Source organism: Nicotiana sylvestris, chromosome 7 (genome assembly GCF_000393655.2).
Source record: "Nicotiana sylvestris chromosome 7, ASM39365v2, whole genome shotgun sequence".
Taxonomy (NCBI): Eukaryota; Viridiplantae; Streptophyta; class Magnoliopsida; order Solanales; family Solanaceae; genus Nicotiana; species Nicotiana sylvestris.
In genome coordinates this window covers 159,380,725-159,400,037 of record NC_091063.1, presented here as the reverse complement: position 1 = coordinate 159,400,037, position 19,313 = coordinate 159,380,725, and the positions used below count along the sequence as shown (strand labels likewise).

Genomic DNA, 19,313 nt, shown 5'->3' with positions numbered 1-19,313 from the left:
CTTCCCAAAGCCTGAACATGATCCAATAAGACCAACCATAGCACACCTTTATCAAATCCCTTGCTTAAATCACCACTTATGTTCTTTTCCCTTAGCTATAATAACTCACCAATACGCCGATAACCTGAAACCTCACAAATAGATGACCATGCAGTCCAGCCATAGGCGGTGGGACTCTCCCACTTAGCTTGAAGCCACTATTACACAACTCTAGAACCCACCAAGATTTGTTTTCCTCGCTGAACTGATCTTTGCACAACCAACTCACCAAATTCCTCGAAATCCTTTTGTTAGCATTTCATGAACACCCTGAATCTCTAGAAACATTCACATATTCAACCTCTTACTAGATAGTCAGTGAAATCCTTTGTAGAAACTTCGCTAATCACGAGACCGCTGACCTGCTCACAGGAGATAACCTACCTGTGGAAATTACATGCCAACATCCTCCAACGTCGCTGCAATGGGTACCATCACTACGACATCAATAACCCATCCAGAGCCTATTCTCGTTCGCCGGTTGCAAAAGTTCATCCACTCCCTGTGGACATCAATTGAATGTACGACAATATCTTCCAACTCAAAGTTATGTTGCATCCTTCTTCATAGCAAGCAACTTCTTTCTGTTGCATCAAATCTCCCACCGTACAATAGACAATATTTCAAATTAAGTTCGTAGACCCAATCACCGTTCACTAAAATTCCCAAATCACTCTAAATGTTCCTCAAGGTGTGTGGTTATCCTGCCATTGAACCCATATGCTACTCTCCCACTTTGGCCAAACTCACTCCTTTAAGCAACTACTCGACCTTCACTTCTTACACCTAGCCTTCTAGGAAATTTTAACCACCGCCTGACACTTCCCGCATGTCCTTCATCATCCTTCGTTGCCCAACTATTACCTTAAATCAAAATCCATCTCTATAGCACTTGAATCAATAGATCGCTATTAACTTTAAACATTCCCGAAGATCATCTTTATCGAACCATCAGCACTAGAAACACCGATTCAATCTTGAACCACCGCACACCGCGACCGCTTCTCCGATACCATTTCACAATACCCTGCCCAAAAGGCGAATTGTAGAAGACCATAGCACTAGTGAATTTAACACATTCAATAAAGGGTGAAGACACCACATCCCAGACAAAAATTCCACCATGCTCGAAAATACCAAATCTCGCTACTCCATCAACCCAAACCTGAACATTCATAGTCCGATTGTTTTTCCTCGGCTGGAAATAAAATATTGAATCCCTGAATCACGTACTGAGTAGACCTCCTTTCAAGTCATTCACTTCCCTGACACACAAGCAAGTATCCTACCATCACATCAATATCGTGCAATAACTAATCATGAGCATCATAGTAACCTGTGCATAGCCTCAAAGCTCTCAGAAGTGCAGCTATCGAGCCGAATGACAGTACATCCTTTCGCAAGGCGACGACAATAGCCCAATCAACTATGCAGGGAGCAATAGCCTGCACCATATCTGTAGTATCATTACAATTCCTTGGTTCCCAATTGATAAAAAGCGCTTCATGTTGCATGGGATTGAATAGGAAGGGAAAAAAAGCATAAGATTTAAGGGAATCAAACTACACGATGAGGAATCAAGAAGGGAGTTGCTCCTAACAGCCTTGTAGCCTCTCGAAGATAAGTACAGATATCTCTTTACCGATCCGCAAGACTCTACTAGACTCGTTCATGACTCGTGAGACCTAAGGGAACCTAGTGCTCTGATACCATGTTATCACGATCCAAAATCCACTAAGGGTCGTGATGGCGCCGGACACCACTGTTAGTCAAGCTAACACCAAGAAATTAATTAAATTCTTATTTTAGTATTTTTGAAATCATTTCTTTTAATTACATTAAACAATAAATAAATGAACTCCACTGAGTAAATAATGATGTCTTTAACAAATTCAATTACTGAATAATCCCATAGTCATCCCAGAACCCGGTGTCACAAGTATATGAGCAATTTCTAGGAAAACAATTGTAATACAATAATTGTCTGGAATACAAATTTAGACAGTAAAGAAAGAACAATACAATATTCTGAAGGAGACTGTACTGGTTGCGAGTTGTCTCGAGAGGTGCAACTCACCTAAGTCTCCGTATCAACCATGCAATTGTGCCCAACTAGGCCACTAGACATACATGTGCTTGTGCAACAAAAATGCACAACAAGTCCAGTAAGTATCCAGTCTAACCTCGAAGAAGTAGTGACGAGAGATTGACTCGACACTTACTAGTGGTCCAATAATATAATCAGTCATGGATTTATTAAAAACGGTAGTAAACTCAAGTAAATCAAGAAGCAAGTAAACAATCCTTTTTATATTAAGAAGTCTCCAAATTCGTATTCCATGATTTATCAATTTATCTCAGACCAGGGAGGCAATATCATTACTTATAAATTTTTCAGGCAAGCAATACAAGAATGTACAAATCATGTCGAGGTCGTACGGCCCGATCCAACAATATTTAAACTGTGCACTGCTAGAGGGTCGAATGGCGTGAACCATAGATGCATCTATTACTCTGCTCGCAAATCATACATGCGATGCAGTCAAATATAAATAAAAGAATCACCTCGCTCGTGAATCATATATGCGACACGGACACACATAGATACACACATTCAAACATTGAATCAAGACTTCATCGGGGAACATTTATCCAAGGAAAAGTCAATCCTCTTTTTAAATGATTAAGAACATGAAGTTTAACTTTTTTAGAAATTCATTTACTAATTCGATATGATTTAAGAAGTTTAAATTGTCAATAAGGTTACAAATATTTCAAGTATAACATGTTTTTGGGTCCTAGATTACCCGGACTTAAGCACAATAGTAGTTATGCACGGACTCTCGTCACCTAGTGCGTACGTAGCCCCCACAAATAGTAGCACATAATTGATTATTTCACCTATGGGGACAATTCCCTCTTATAAGGTTAGAAAGGAGACTTAACTTGCTCCGGAGTTCCATAATCGGCTTCTAATCCCTTCCGACGACTTAAACTGACGCCCAACACACCAAAACTAGACAAATAATGGGCAAACCAATGAAAATATACTCTAATACTTGTAGCAATTCAATTATTAACAATTCCCAACTCCGGTCAAAAAGTCGATAAAAATACCCTTGGACCCATGTGCTCGAATTCTTCGGAGATAAAGTTTACCCAATACCTCACGAGCTCAAAAATATAATTTACTCTCAATTCCATGTCCAAAATCGTGGTCAAAATAAAAAATACCCAATTCTAGGTTTTTCTTCGAAATCCCAAATTCCCACTACTTTCCATATTAAAATCTATACATAATTAATATATTTAACTCATATAGGTGGGGATAGCTTACCTTGCCATTGATGACGAAGAATGAGCTCTAAACTTGCTCCAAGACCGGCTCTCATAGAGGAAATAAGGTGAAAATGAGCCAAACCCTCATTTTTAAAAGAACACACTGCCCTGACCGATTTTCGCACCTGTGGTCACTTGACCACTTCTGTGGTTCTGCAGGTGTGTCCCCATTACCGCTTCTGCGGTCTTTCACCAGGCCCCTCACTCCGCTTCTGCGGCTCTACGCACGCAGGTGCAGTCCGCTTCTGCGGATCTCGACCGCATCTGCGGTCCACGCCTCCCCAGCAAAATTCCGCTTCTGCGAGTCCTTTCCCACTCTTACGGCCCTCTTCACGCAGGTGCGGTTACACCAGAAGCCCAGCTGTTTCAGCCTTTCCTCAAATTCCTTTTTCAATCCGTTAACAACCCAAAATCCATTTGAGGCCACCGGGACCCCGTCCAGTCATACCAACACGTCCCAAAACACATTACAGAATTAGTCGAGTCTTCAAATCCCATCAAACAACATTGAAATCACGAATCACAACACAATTCAAGCTTAATAAACTTTAGAACTTTAAACTTCTTCATTTGATATCGAAACCTATCAAATCACGTCCGATTGACCTCAAATTTTGCACCCAAGTCGCATTTGACATTATGGACCTACTCCAACTTCAGGAATCGGAATTCGACTCCGATATCAAAAAGTCTACTTCCGGTCAAACTTCTCAAAAACCTTCAAATTTTTAACTTTAGCAAAATGACTCCAAAATGACCTATGGACCTCCGAATTTACTTCCAATCACGCTCCCAATATCAAAATTACCATACGGAGCTATTCCTAGACTCGAAATCTCAAACAGACATCGATAACACTGAAATGCACTTCAACCCAAACTTATGAAATTCTTCCAAAAAGGCTAACTTCCATAATAGGCGCTGAAACGCTCCCGGGTCATCCAAAACCCGATTCGGACATATGCTCAAGTCCAAAATCATCATACGAACCTGTTGGAACCTTCAAATTCCGATTCCGAGGTCGTTACTCAAAAATCCGATCTCAGTCAATTGTTTCAACTTAAAGTTTCCGAAATGAGAATTCCCTTTCTAAATCAACTATGAGCTTCCCGAAATTCAATTATGACCACGCGTACAAGTCATAATACCTGAAGTGAAGTTGCTCATGGCCTCAAACTACTGAATGACAGGCTAGAGCTCAAAACCACCAGTCGGCTTAAAATGACTGGTGAATATATAATATATAGGGCTTAACTGCCTTACCTTCTATTATATTAATAAATGGCCTTTAGGCTTGACTTTACTATTATAATATCAAGTAAAGGGGAATGTATCATTTTTGTAAAGAAAGAGACCTCACAAACTGCTACTAATAATCGAAAAGGTTCAGATTGAGTTCAGTCTACAATTTACTTTCGTATATATCTTGCCCCGCTCTCTTTTACACTTAGTTGTTAGTACTTGAAGTAGTGCATACTCTCTTACTTGGCTATTAAATGAATCTTATGCTTGTCAGGTCTACTTATCTATCTTTTCTTGCCTAGCATCCACTTCAATGACTCCAACCTCGGAAAGACGACCTCTTCCACGAATCTCTTCCCATGAACTTCCGGAGTCCCTATATAATAGTCACTCCCCTCTCTTACTGACTAAGGCTAAGGTGGTGTCAACCAAAGGGGAAAGAAGTTCTCATACGAATAGACGTTTGAATATTCGCTCAGTACTTGAACCTTCGATCTTTCGGATTCATCGTTCACCTTCTCAAACCGACGAAGCTTACTTGACCTTCGTATTCCCTGCCCCATACCTGAATGAAGGAAAGTAATAGCTATAAAAAGAGTCTATTCCATCACTGGCATAAGATTAACCAAGGAATCCAACCAAATATGAATGAATAGGCATGTGGGAACAACATTGCTTGCATTGATTCAATTGATTTGAAACGGCGGTTACACTATACATACATAGTTTTCACTAGGGTTTTTTTCCGGAATTGTTCACAAGCATGTTAGAAACAACCTCAACAGAAAGCCACTCTGCTAGAGTCTCGTCCATCGTCTACTTAGGGGACTATTTAATAGACTTTAGATCTTCCTGTGAGTTGGGCCTAATACTCTACTATATAGCCTCTTTCCTCTGTTCTTTTTAATATACACTAAACCGAAAGTCTTGGTTTCAGTGACTCCCCATAACATAACCTATTTGATCCTTCAGCACCAACTTCAATATTGAGTAAAGAAAATAAGAATTTACTATTGGATCCTTCAACCGTGTAGATATCAAAATCTTCACTTTTACGAGTAGGAGCTAGAGTTTAGGAATCGAGTATAGGTGTTATCCATTCCATAGACGAGAGAACCGTTGACCCACTAGTAGTTTTTGTTGGTAAAAGATAACAGGTTCAAGAACTTAGAGCAGGGATATTTAACTATTTATCCTTAGAGAAAAGGTGACTTCCCTACTCCCTTGCTTTTACAGAAGAACGACAACTGCCTTCGTGATCCCCACTCGGGAATCACTTCACTTCACATGCCTATAGAGTCGAAAAGTTATTCATATAATAAGGAAGGGCGGTATTTCCAAAAGTCATGAATACAAATAAAAAATATCTCATGGATAAGCTTTACAACTAGATTATATTCATAATAGAAGAGAGATTTGGCGATAAGTTTGTGCTTGTTTGGAGGGATCATCATAAATGATTAAAGTGTGTCATTCAAGATACATAAAATATTCAGATAGAGCTGCTCCTATATAAGGAGCAAGGTATTGTAATGTAGTAGGGAAATCCGCCCTTTCGGTTATCGCAATAGTCTATTCCATCGCTCCCCCTTTCCTGTAAAGTAGTTTAAAAGTTTTTTGCCCAATAGCTATATAAACACATATTATATTTTGACCTTGTTGATTGAGAATCCTATCAGTGGTTACTGCTGCTATACCGGTATGTCTGTCCTCAATAATAAATTCTCGCTAACCACGTCCTATGGGGGATCAATCAATTGTAATAAGCCCAATTTGAAGAGGCTTATATACGGAATAACGCAAAATAACACCCGGGGCGGGAGATTCAATTAATCAAAATTCAGAAGCTGAAATTTAACATCCAGTGACAATCCCCATTTATTGGGTTGAAACCGGTCTTAACCGCTCATTTGAGAGAGAGTAAATAGAATAGTGTCAGGGATTGAATATAGGACAATAGTATAATAGAATTATATTCTCGCTCAAAACCTATTCTCGAGGCACTCTTTCTCTTATAGCGGAGTTCCTATTCACTTGCCAAACCTTCTTCTTCCTGGTCCTATCGAACCAGACATTGAATACCCGGCCTTACCCAAGTCTAGTTTCGAATCTTGTCTTGGCATCAATGCATGAAAGCCTTCAAGCTCAATCCCTTCCTTCTAGCCTTCCATGCTCTTTGGGATAGCAGGAATACTAAAGATCGTGGCATCTCTCAGTTCCTTTAGTGCAAGTCATTACTTAACAACATTACTTATATAGTTATAGTAAATCCCTTCTCTTCCTCAAGCTAGTACCAAAAAGCCTATTTCAAAAGGCGTCTTTCAATACCTGTGACCCAAAAGAGGGTCAGGTTTAAGGGTACGCACGTAGTAGCCGCGAGCCTAAGATCAAAGGCAATTCCAAAAAGAAATTCCCTATTTCCAGCTTGATAAAGTAAAGTCTTAGTATCAGTTGTAAGGTTAGAAATCCAGGTATGATGAAATCCTCTTTTCGAATAGGAATTGATTCGATCTTATTATTAGAATATGAAGAGTCAACTGGATATACTGTTTTTCAAGAAAAAATCGCCATCACCAGTGGAAGTTGAACCTGTTGATCTCTTCCTCCTGGAGTATGGAAAAATGAAGAAAAAGTAGTCAACCACAGGGAAGGAAAGAGGTATAACTCAACTTTCTTGCCTCTTCCTTAATACATTATCAAGGCTTCAACGAGTTCTTTGTACGTGTGTAATGAAAAGTATATATACTTTTGATCCCCAATTCCCTATTACTCTTAATCCTTGTTCGTGGTCTCTGTGACAGATCCAGTCGATGGGAATGAATCTATGTTCAAATCTTATTAGCCGGTTCGATTACGGGAAGGAAATAGAGAAGGTAAGGGACCGCTTTCCTTGTTCAAGCCGGTATTGTTTGAGTAAGTAGTAAGTAAGTAAGAAGTGGTGAATTGTCCATGAGGAGTAAAGCTTGTTTCAAGTACTAATAAAAGCATTCATTACAAATTCTTGTGCTCACTTATCCCAAGTATAGGATATTTTCCCTGATCATGTCTGTGTTGAATACGCTTTTGTCGGCTTATCTGTCAATCGTGTCGGGTCTGCCACTCAGTTGAAAACTATGAAATAAGTCAGCAGTAGTTCAAAACTAAAATTGGCATAATATCGCGAAGTGGCCGCCCTTGCTTAATTTGGCTCAAACCTTGATGTTGCGACTTAGGCATTACTCAAGATAATGCATGTGTATATATATATATAACCTTCTATGATGTGGTTTTGTACAATTTAGCCATATATTGTTGAAGTTTAGACACTTATGCTTGATTTTTAGCTGAACAAATTTTTGTCCAGAAATAGTAACTTGTTATTTGAATTTCAATAATTCAGCACATGATTCCGCTCAAAACTTCTTCAAACGAGCTCAAATTTGAAATATAAGTTCCAAATATAATAAAGAACAATCATCATCGTCAATTTATCAAATAATAACAAATCTATCAATTGATCTATGATGTTGTCTAGATATAAAAATAATGTGGTACTACCAAAAATGTTGTTCTATATTTGGTATTTTAGTAGAAATCATGGCATAAGGTCTTATTTATTGTGTTATAGCTCCTGATTTAAGAGCTTTTCTACTATTTTGCTTATGCTTTAGAGATCATAATTTAACTAAGCCTCTACTTTTTATGTTGTAACAAAAAATTAGCCTATTCATATTGAGATCTTGCACTTTTACACTAACTTTATCTATGCTAGCGTTTGGATATAGATTTGATTGACACTTAAAAAAAATTAAAGTTGTGATGAAAAATAATTTTTGAAAGTTAAAGTTGTGTTTGAACATATATTTTATTTGAAAGAAAGTTAAAGTTTTGTGACTGAAAGAAAAAAATTCACCTAAAAGCTGCCCTAAACCAATTTTTGGAAATTTATTTTTTTTCCAAAACATATTCATATTTCATAAACAAACAATATTTTTAAAAGAAAATTGAAAAAATAAAGCCAAAATCTATAGCCAAACGTGAACTATATGTCTCAATTTGAGGTTAAATTCAACTTTTGACTTCACATATCAAAGCCATCTTATTAACAAGCTGAATATTAGATGACTGATTTTGATTTGAGATTTCACAAGTTTAAGAAATCCAATTTAATAAACAAATCAATATTTACTCTATTAGTAAATGGTTTTGTCCATAAAAATGCAACAATTTCTTCTGCTACAACTATGATATGCAACTCAAATTATGAATTAGAGACTAATGAATCAGTTAAACTAAGGAATGACTTCAACCATTTCAATTCCAACTATTTATCAGTGTCGAAAGGTTTGGACATGAATGCAACATCTTGGATAACTTACAGTGATCACATCATTTGCTTGTCGTTTAAACATATTACACATGTTTGGTTAAATGTTATTTAACAACATCAACAATAATATACATAATGTAATTTCGAGATTTGGGAAGGACAGTGTGTACGCAAATATTAGCCCCTACCTTGTGAAAATATAAAGACTATTTTCCAAGACTCTTGACTCAAGGAAAAGAGAAAAAAGAAGGCAGAATCAATTAGCAATAACAACATTAAGATAATAAGATAACTTAAGAGAAAGAAGCAATAGGTAGTAATAGAAGTCTAAGAATAAGAGAGTAAAATACTAATACTACTAGCAGTTGGTAAGGCATAGAAATACGCTCGATTACCCACTAACTTACTACCCTAGTTTTCGACCTTCACACCCTCATATTAAAGGTCATGTTCTCGGTAAGCTGAAGTTGTGATATTGATATTTTATACTTTAATACCACACAAGAGTGAGGGGGATGATTTGTGTCGTGTCCAATTTTTGTGTGCACTGGTTTATAGAACGCGTTCCTTACACTACAGTTGCAGAATAAGTAATGTAGAAAGTAAAGAACACAAGTATTTTTACATGGAAAACACCGACTCAAAAGGTGAAAAAAAAAACATGACTTATTTCTCAGTATGATTTTTCCCAAAACTTCACTACAATCCTGAGCCAAAATAACAATGTTTACAAACCTCTTGTAAACCTAAAGATTACCTCTAACCCTTGTAGCAACCAGCCACAGGCTATTGCGAGAGCTTCAAGTTAACTTTAACTTGAACAATACAACTCAAAGTACCTAGTACAAATGCTTCTAAAGAAAGCTGTAAGGTACAACTCAATAGCCTGCTATAATTGAACTAGAATAAAAGACAGACACACGAAATTGGTTCTTCTATTTGGTTCATGTAGCTTCAGGTTCACACTCTTGAAACACACATGAATTGCTTGTAAAATGCCTTGCTATTTTGCTTTCAATTCTTGCTTAACTTTAGCGTTTGTACGTCACCTATAAAAGAGAACACAACTGAAATATATAAAGTTAGTAGGACTAGGATTAACTAGAGTTTTAATGATTTACTCTTCCTAGGTGGAAGAGTTCTAGTTAATTTTAACTCTAACTTTTTCCTTATAGAGTTCTCTTCAAGTAAGAAGTCATGCTCCTTTTCAATCATGCAACATTTTCATTCAGGAAGTATCATATATAACCACTTATACTTATACCCTTCACGTGGATACCTCTGTAACCTGTGTATACTATCCATAAACCTGGTTCATGCAAGTGTTCCTTTGTCAATCATCAAAACCAAAACCACTTAGGAAAATTTATAATTATATTAGAAAATTTATTATATGCTCAATAATTAAAATGAATTGACAATTCTCTTATTGCTTGCCACATTGTTAACGGCATATCAGATCTTCCACACGTGTAGTTAAACACATGGCTAGTTCCAGCTTCTTTTCTCTTTCCCATATACTGGCAACGTTTTTTGGCTTCTCTACCTTCCCCTTTTCCCATTCTTTAATTCTCAAACAATTACAGATCTGACCAATTATCAGATCCTAAAGCTATGTCTCCACATCCATTGAAAGCAGTAACATTGACTCACGTTAGATACCAAAAAGGAGATCAATTAGGTCATTTCTTAGCATGGGTTTCATTAGTTCCTGTTTTCATCAGCCTCGGCGGTTTCGTTTCTCATTTCATTTTCCGGCGTGAACTTCAGGGCATTTTCTTCGCTATTGGGCTTTTAATTTCCCAATTCATAAATGAAATTATTAAAAAATCATTCCAACAAGCCCGACCCGAAACTTGTGCTCTTCTTGAAGTTTGTGATTCTCATGGCTGGCCTTCTAGTCATTCTCAGTACATGTTCTTTTTCGCTGTGTATATTACTCTGTTGACTTATAGAAAATTGGGACTTATTTGTAGAAACCAATTATGGGTTGTGCTTCTTTTGGTTTGGCCTATGGCGATTTTGACTCTGTACTCTAGAGTCTATTTGGGTTATCATACGGTCGCACAGGTACATTTCGTTTGAAATTAAGTTATATATACGGTCATTGTAAATAAATTTATGTTAGCAGTTCACATTTACTTGTTGTAGCTAGTAACGTTTCGAAACTCATTTTTAAGTTATTACAAACCTCACTATTCTATGGAAGCTTATGTAAATTTTTTTTAGGTGACATGATAGTATTCTATACTAACGGTGTATGTAACTTAAACACTATTTTCTTATTCAAAACTAGGTTGTTTCGTTGAGCCAAGGGTGTATCAAAAACAACTTCTCTACCTTCTAGGTAGGAGTAAGGTCTGCGTACACACTACCCTCCTCAGACCTCACTTGTGGGACTATTCTGGGTTTGTTATTTGTTGTTGTCGGCGGATAATGGATATGCCCCTCAACCCTTATTAATACTAGGCTTTTGTATGTTATGGGGTTCAAACCTGTGATGTGCGCCTAACCTATACATCAGAAGCTGAGCTCTTATCACTAGGCTTTTGGTGCAGGTATTTGCTGGAGCTACTTTAGGAGCAGTGCTTGGTGGGGGTTGGTTTTGGATTGTTAACAATGTGCTCAGTGGTTTTTTCCCTGTTATTGAAGAGAGTGCTTTTGGGAGGTTCTTTTACGTCAAGGACACTTCTCATCTTCCTAATGTGTTGAAATTTGAGTACGAGAATGCACGTGCTGCGAGGAAACACGTGTCCTACAAGCGTGCTGATTGATTTATTAGTTGTCCACTGGTAAGGGATTAATCCTATTCCTTTGATAATCTGTTGTCAGTTTAAATTTTACCATGATGGAAACATGACTTTGTTATTGATTTCGTTTTGTGAATTAACTACTAATACAATGTGTTTGGTTAAATGATAATTGGTTATATATTTGATGACAGAATTTGATGAACTTAACTGATCGTTTTGATGTTATGGCTCTCTACTTTAGTCATCATATGTTAATTGCTTTATTACTCTTTTCTCTCTATGTTAGTCTATGGATGAATAGGCAATATGATAGGGAATTTAAGGTTAACCAAAATGTAGCCGAAGTACCTTATTAATCATTCTGTAAGAAACTTGACATTCATCTATCTTCGAATACATGACATTATTACTACCTTGGATCTTAAAAGGGTATTACGGCAGGTTCAAATATGACTGAATGGAAGGCAACCTTGCCTCCTGATGTGTTATTGGTTGTTTCCAATGATGCAAATCCACACTGTTCTAAGACTTCAAAGTTATCATTTGGTTAGGAAATGGGCTTAAAAGCTATAAGAACTATGAAATAGAAGGAAAATCGATAAAGATAGCACTTGTAAGTGAAGAGGCGAGGTAGAGTAGAGAGAAACTACAATGATGAAATTGCTTCAAAGCAAGAAAAGTTGTTTATTATGACTAAGGAGCTGGAAACAGAAACAGAAGGCCTACCAGAGATTGTTTTAACTGATCTCTAGTGTTGTGTCAGGTTCACTAATACAAAACTAATGCTATAGAATTGAACAGTAAACCGTAGCCTCCTTCTGTCTGCGCTGTTCACCAAACTTGAAAAGAATGTTTAGAAAGCACAAATAGTTAAAGCTGATATGACATGAAAGCATAACAAAAAAGCACAAAAGATCATAATTGACACAATGAACAAATCAAGTTTCGGCTTCAACGTGTTCTTTCCTCAAGGACTTGTTCAAGCGAAACCTATGCTTTAGCACTCAAAGCTTGTGGGAAACTTTGTTTAACCACTACGTAGGTGTAGGTATTGTGAGGTGGGATCTCTTTCTGGAAATAAAAAAGGATGGGTCTCTTGCAGGTAAGTTGTGCAGTGTTGAAGGGCAATACTTTGTTGGAAGCTTACTTGCACACCTAGTTAATTTACCTAAAATGAGCCCAAAAAATCTTCTGGAAAAAGGTTTCAAGTAGCTTTCTCGAATATTTCAACTGGGAGGTTCTAAAACACTAGCAAAGACTTGGTTTTGTCTGAGACTAACTTCTCTTCAGTCTTGCTAAAGAAGTCCTTGGAAGGATTCATTTCCAAAAGCATTTTAGAACGAGAGAGATCTGGTTTTTAGCTAATTTCAACGATCTTCCAGGTGAAATTTTTTCAATAACAAGTAAATTTTCTGTTTTTGAATTTATCCCAAAAGAAGACTTCTTTTTTTGTGTGGAGATTTCCTTATAAAAGGACTTTCAAGGAATGCCTTCCACCAACCACTTCAGACGAATAAACTGTGTTTTTTGACACATCCCTCTGATGCTTCATTCCAAGAAGAATCTAGGATTGGAGTGGAGAGGAATTTTCCTAGATTTGGTCGCCCAAAATAGTGATCCTTCTAGAGTTTATTTTGGCCTTAAGAGAAAAGTTCCTCCTTTTTTTGGGGGGTGGGGGGTGGGGTGGGGGATTGGGGGGGGGGGAATATGCTGCGGAGTCTTAGGAAAATTATGTCCACGTATACCTTCCGTCTAAGTCTTCCCCCTTTGCCCCGGCCAAAAGGAAAGAAAAAGAAAAAAGAAAGCCTAGGTGACAACCTTTTGAAGGAAGTGGTGGTGTAAACAAGAAACAGAAGCATTTAGAATTTCAAAAATTTCACAATTCCATCATCTCATGAAAGGATCGTACACTCATGAGAATATGCAAATTAAGGAGTTAAAATAACACACCTAACTTTCCTTTGCTCCTACGAGCTTGTAGATTATGAATATTTTCTGTCTCTAAGGAGTCCAAGTGTCCTCCCTCTCAAGCTAAATCCACCAAGAAGCAATGTAATTTTGAGCATTTAAGATGGAAGAAGCAAATGCCTCAAGAGAGAATAACAAGTCTGGCATCAAATACAACAATGACTCTTGTTGTATTTCTTAACTAAGCCTTATATAGAACTAAATGCATCATGTATAAAAAGGTAAGGTTTTAGTCTGCAAAACACAATTATTCCTTGACATTATTGCACATAGAAGTGCTTAAGAGAAAATGCTTTCTTGTTCTTTATCTTTAAGGAATATGCTAGTGGTTCTTGCTTCCAAGATCTATCTAGATAGGATTTCCAGTGCATACTTCGATAATTTGCAAATTGTTGTATAATCCAATCCCTCATGTCTTATATCCAAATGGGAATAGATAGGATTTCCAATGCATACTTCAATAATTTGCAAAATCTCCTTCTTAGCGAGAAATAAACTTACCTCATTTGGGACGTAAGACATGAGGGATTTGATTACACAACAATATATCGTGGAAGGTTTTGGTATCTCCTCCATATCCTAGTGTACTGGGGGATCTTGAGTCTCTTGACCTGTTGCTATATGGTCATCTAGATCTGTCGATTGTTGCAATGAGAAAGCATGATTTTCTATTGGGTATTAATTAGTTAAATGTGAATTAATTAAGAAAAATAACTAATTGTGTCAATGAGTTAACAAATTAGTTTTATTGAGCTGTGGTCATGGCTGCTTTGACTGGGACCTCAAAGGATCATACTGTAATATATTATAGTTAGATATTATTTAAACTGACTTGTAAAATCTTGGAAAATAATTCAATGCGTTAACACCTTTTCAATATCTTCTACACACTTGATAAAATATTGGGAGTTGAAATAAATGGAAGATTGAGCTTTGAAATATTTGGAAAACTTTCACTGGCTAATTAGTGTAACTTCATAAAGTATTTGAGATCTATTTGGAATAGAAGTAATGACCCATTAGGGAATTACTACAAAGAAAAAGCATATTTGCACTTTAGTCCTTGATAAGAAAGAGCTTTTGCGCAACTTATTAAAGTACGCATTGGAAGCTCTGTCATGGCGGGTCTTGCATGGAAGAACCACTAGCTTATGTCTTGAAGCCAAAGAATGCCATTTTTGAAAGAAAGCATATTTTTGAGCATTATCATGTGTAACATTGTCGGGAAATAATTTTGTTCTCAAAGATCAGGACCCTTATCCTTATGCATTGAGCTCTACACAAACCTAGTTGAAAAATACTACCAGAGACTCATTTTTGTATTTGAGTAGAAGACATATTGTTCTCTTTTGAGCCCTTCTTCAATTTTAAGAGCTAGAAATATCCATCTTTCTTAATGTAGACAAAGACAAGTGAGATGGAAGAAGGTACAATTATTTGAATTTTAGATAAACTATGATGTCTTCATCATATGCATAGTATTTGAAGAGAATCGACAACAGGATAAGCTGTGAATGATCATGGAAGTTTAAGATAGTAAAAATTTGATATGACTCATGCTTACTAACTGTTTATCCGGTACTCAATCCTGTATGACTATAGAATTATTAAAATGTTACTGAACAGCTAAGTTCTTAGGATAACCGAATAATAGATGTGAGGTTGAAATGAAAGTTAAAGAGCGAAAAGTGATAGCTTGAGATAATTTGCTATGGCTTGGGATTCATTAGCCAATGTGGTTATGGGAAGAGACTGAAAATAATAAATAGTACAGATTTGGAAGCTCATGAGTTAGGAATCAAGGTTCAAAAACAGGGGTGGGGAGACATCAGAGAAAGTGTTTACCCGAGGAAACAGCATGTGGAGACGATTCCCTGATACTGAGCTCATAATAAATAGATAACAAAACCAACCAACCACTCGAACAACAGGAGCCCATCTTCTTGGTATCAGATTTGCCAGATCCAGCCCACATGCTATTGGATTGGAAAGAGTTCAATGACAAATATCGAACAATTGAAGAAAGTACCACAAAGCCTTAAAAGAAAGTGTTATTTTTTTTTAAAAGGGAAGAAAATGTTTGAAAATTTGATGAGACAAACCTGAAGGTTTAATAATAGTTGCTAGAAAAATACGTGAAAACTACTGGCGGAACTCTCTTTGTTGAGGAAGTCTCCAAAACCCATAATCCAAAAAGAAAAAAAAATGGGAAGGAAGTTCTGAAGTTTAGTGAGCTAATATCAAAAGCTCGGATCAAGTCTTAAGAGCGTGGGAGATTTTGGTAAAAACCGACATAGAAGGAAGAAACAGAAATTAGTGAGCTAAGGTCAATAGCAGCTCTATTCAGAAGTTGAAGGTGAACTGTTTAGTGCTTTTTTATTTTTGGTGTAGACTAGAGTTCCTTAAAGAAGCTGAGTCTATTCTTGGCGTTTTAGATTACTTATGAGTTGGTTTAAGGGCTAGGATCTCAGGTTGAATTTCTCTCTGTAATTATGAAGGATTACACTATTTTGTGTAGCTCTTGTTTAAATATATACAAATATGTTACCATCTCAAAAAGAAAAAAAAGTCAAAAGCTGGGATCAATCTTCAGAGTATGGGAAAATTTGGCCAAACGCGATATTCTGAAAACTTGTCAGAATATCTTAAAATTAGACAAGTGTGGAGGTTGAGTTAAATCCCAAAAAACTAAGATAATTGTCTGAAAGTGGCATGAAAAGAGTACATGTGGCAGTGCGTGTAGACGTGTGAACTTATTTTCCGCATGCGAGCTCCGATGACGGCACAGCTTCTTGGGTTCTGTGTCAAAGATATCCAGTTCTGTGGTGGTCCTTATTATGCAGAGCACTCATGGACAATCTAACCTCGAACTGATTCAACAGTTGCCGAAAAATTGCATGATGAAGACATGTTTTCTCCTGAACGTTGTTGGTGACTAGACTCTCTGCTGCCATGTGAAAAATAAGCAACGAGTGAAGAGATTGTGTGAACGCAGAAGATAATCGTCTTCTCCCTAAATACTTTTATAGGCTCAGTTAATGATGCTGCATTTACCCAACATGGAACATTAGTACATAAACTACAACATGCTCACCTATTTAACTATGCTAAAGTAACTATATAACATATTAAACAATTTCTGGGTAAACATGCCCGCGGCGGTGTGTTCATCCAAACCCAATAGCCTTAACTTAAAACCTATGTGTTAAAAAATCACTAAGTACAAATAATGGATTTTGAACCCAATAAATTATATGGAATGTGTTAAAACTCTAAATCCGAACCCACAAAGTTCAATCCGCCTCTGTTTGGCATGCCATAGTTCAAGTTCTACCTGAAGTCCTTTAGTTGCTTTCTACGGGACAATTAGGTAGATAGAGCTTCTGTCATTTTTACTTCAGTTGTTGGTTGACATAAATAAGTGTGCTATAAAATACATATGCTAACTCTGTATGCACAAAGATTGTGCTAATAATAGGTCATGTTTGAGTTAGTTGAATCTATGTATCCACATTTGTACGAAGCATATCTGCACGTTCTGGTGTCGTGTTTCGTTTTGCTAGCTTTTAAATTACCATTTCTAATAACCATCTTGCTCTTTTGCTCCTTCAGAGTTTCCACAGTAATGGTGAGAGAAGGATCATTTGTGGTGATAGATAATGCCTGCAACAGCCGAACCTTCCTTCGATTTGGAGAAACAAGAGATATACGGGACATAGGCGTAGAACAGCCTGTCATAAGCCTAGTTCCTTGCTTTAAAAGCATTTTATATATACTTTTACTTGCTAGTTGTGACTTGTGAGTCAACTGGAATTTCATGTGTCTTAACTGATTGGACTTTTACTCTGTTTCATAAGTTTCAGTTCCAAGTTTCAAATGCAGACAATTGTTAATAGTAAGAGTAAGCAATCTTAGTATTAGCTTTTGAGAATTGAAAAACATTTAGGGTGTGTTTGGTATAAAGGAAAATGTTTTCCATGGAAAATATTTTCTTAGAAAACAAGTAGTAATCTTATTCATTTTCCGGTGTTTGGTACCCAAATTAAGGAAAATGACTTTTCAAGAGTATTCATAAATAATTTAGATATAACAAACATGAAGCCATAAACTTTTAAACCAACAAACTTCCGAACCCACAAATTTTATAAATTTTCGAACCGCTAAACTTTCAAAACTGCGGAATTTCGAACCCGTAAACTTCATAATTTCTAAATCTGTAAACTTCCAAACACATAAACCTCGGAACTCATAATTTTGGAACTTGTAAAATTTTGAACATTTAAACTGATAAATAAATAAAAAATTAAAAACTGAAAAATATATTTAAATTTTTTCGAAAAAATTGGGGAAGGAGGGAGAGGGGTGTAGAAAAAATAAAATCAGAAATTTAAAATTACAAAAAAAAAGTAAAAAAAAAATTGTGCGGGGTGGTGGGGGGTTGGGGTGGGTGGTGCAAAAACGGAAAAACAGAAATTTGAAATTGCAAAAAATAATTAAGGTAAAAAAATATTTTTTTTTTTGCGGTGTTTTTTTGCAGTGGGGTGGGGTGGAGGGGTAGTAGGGTAGGTGGTAATGGAAAGGGTGGGGTTGGCTGGGAGGGTGTGAGGTGGGTTGATGGGGATGGAGAATAGGGTGGGGAAGGTTGAGAAGAAGTTTTGGAAAATGTTTTCCCTTCTCTTGATAAGGAAAACATTTTCCTCCAAATATTCCTCCATTTGGGGGAAAATGAGTTTATAAGAAAAATATTTTTCAAAACATTTAAGCCAACCAAATATGGAAAAATTAGAAAATATTTTCCTTCATACCAAACACACCCTTACTTGAGAATTTCCTTGTTCAATACAGGCTTTGCCTTATTTCTCTTGGAGAAGCTTTTGAGCTTCTTAAACCCCAATTAAGCCCCCTTCTTCCTTAAAAGTCCAAACACAAAAGGAATACTCAAATATGAATAAAGCTTTAATCTTTGGGCTTTTAACCCAATCCCATTTGGCAAAAGTTCATACTCATTGAGCATGCACATGCAATTATTACTGATGGGTATAGTCATTTTACCTCCACTTCCGTTTTCCTTTGTCATTGTTTGGCAGAGCTACCTCTTCAACCCATTTGGATACATAGTCAACCGCCACAAGAATGTATTTATTTTTGTAGGAGCTCACAAACGGTCCCATGAAATCAATTCCCTACATGTCAAATAACTCCACCTCTGCAATCGGATTCAAAGGCATTTCATTCTTTCTTGAGATGTTGCCTTGACATTGGCATTGGTCACAAACTTTGGCTATGGTGTTGGAATCTTTGAACAAAGTGAGCCAATAGAATCCATACTCAAGAACCTTAGCCGTTGTCCTATGTCCTCCATTATGTCCACCATAAAGAGATTCATGGCAAGCCATCAAGATCGTTATCTCTTCTTCTTTTGGGATACATCTCCTTATAATGTTGTCCACACATATCTTAAACAAATAATGTTCATCCCAATAGTAGGAGTCACTGTACCTCAAGAACTTCTTTTAGTATGAAGGAATCCTTGGATATAGTAACCCAGTCACCAAGAAATTGGCCATGTCGGTGTACAATGGCAACTCATCATCCACAACAATTGCGACTGCAAAGACTTGCTCCTCATGGAAGGATTCATTGATCTCCTCGACCTTCAAAGG

The 19,313-nt window shown here is 36.8% G+C and overlaps 1 protein-coding gene across 1 annotated transcript; it reads left to right on the top strand.

Moving 5' to 3' along the window:
• Window positions 1-10,407: 10,407 nt before the first annotated feature.
• On the top strand, window positions 10,408-17,549 carry LOC104237486 (lipid phosphate phosphatase gamma). The gene is made up of 3 exons (XM_009791641.2): window positions 10,408-10,999; window positions 11,488-11,721; window positions 17,263-17,549. The coding sequence occupies exons 1-2, from the start codon at window positions 10,544-10,546 to the stop codon at window positions 11,701-11,703; spliced, it is 672 nt and encodes a 223-aa protein (XP_009789943.1). The 5' UTR covers window positions 10,408-10,543; the 3' UTR covers window positions 11,704-11,721; window positions 17,263-17,549.
• The last annotated feature ends 1,764 nt before the right edge of the window (window positions 17,550-19,313 follow it).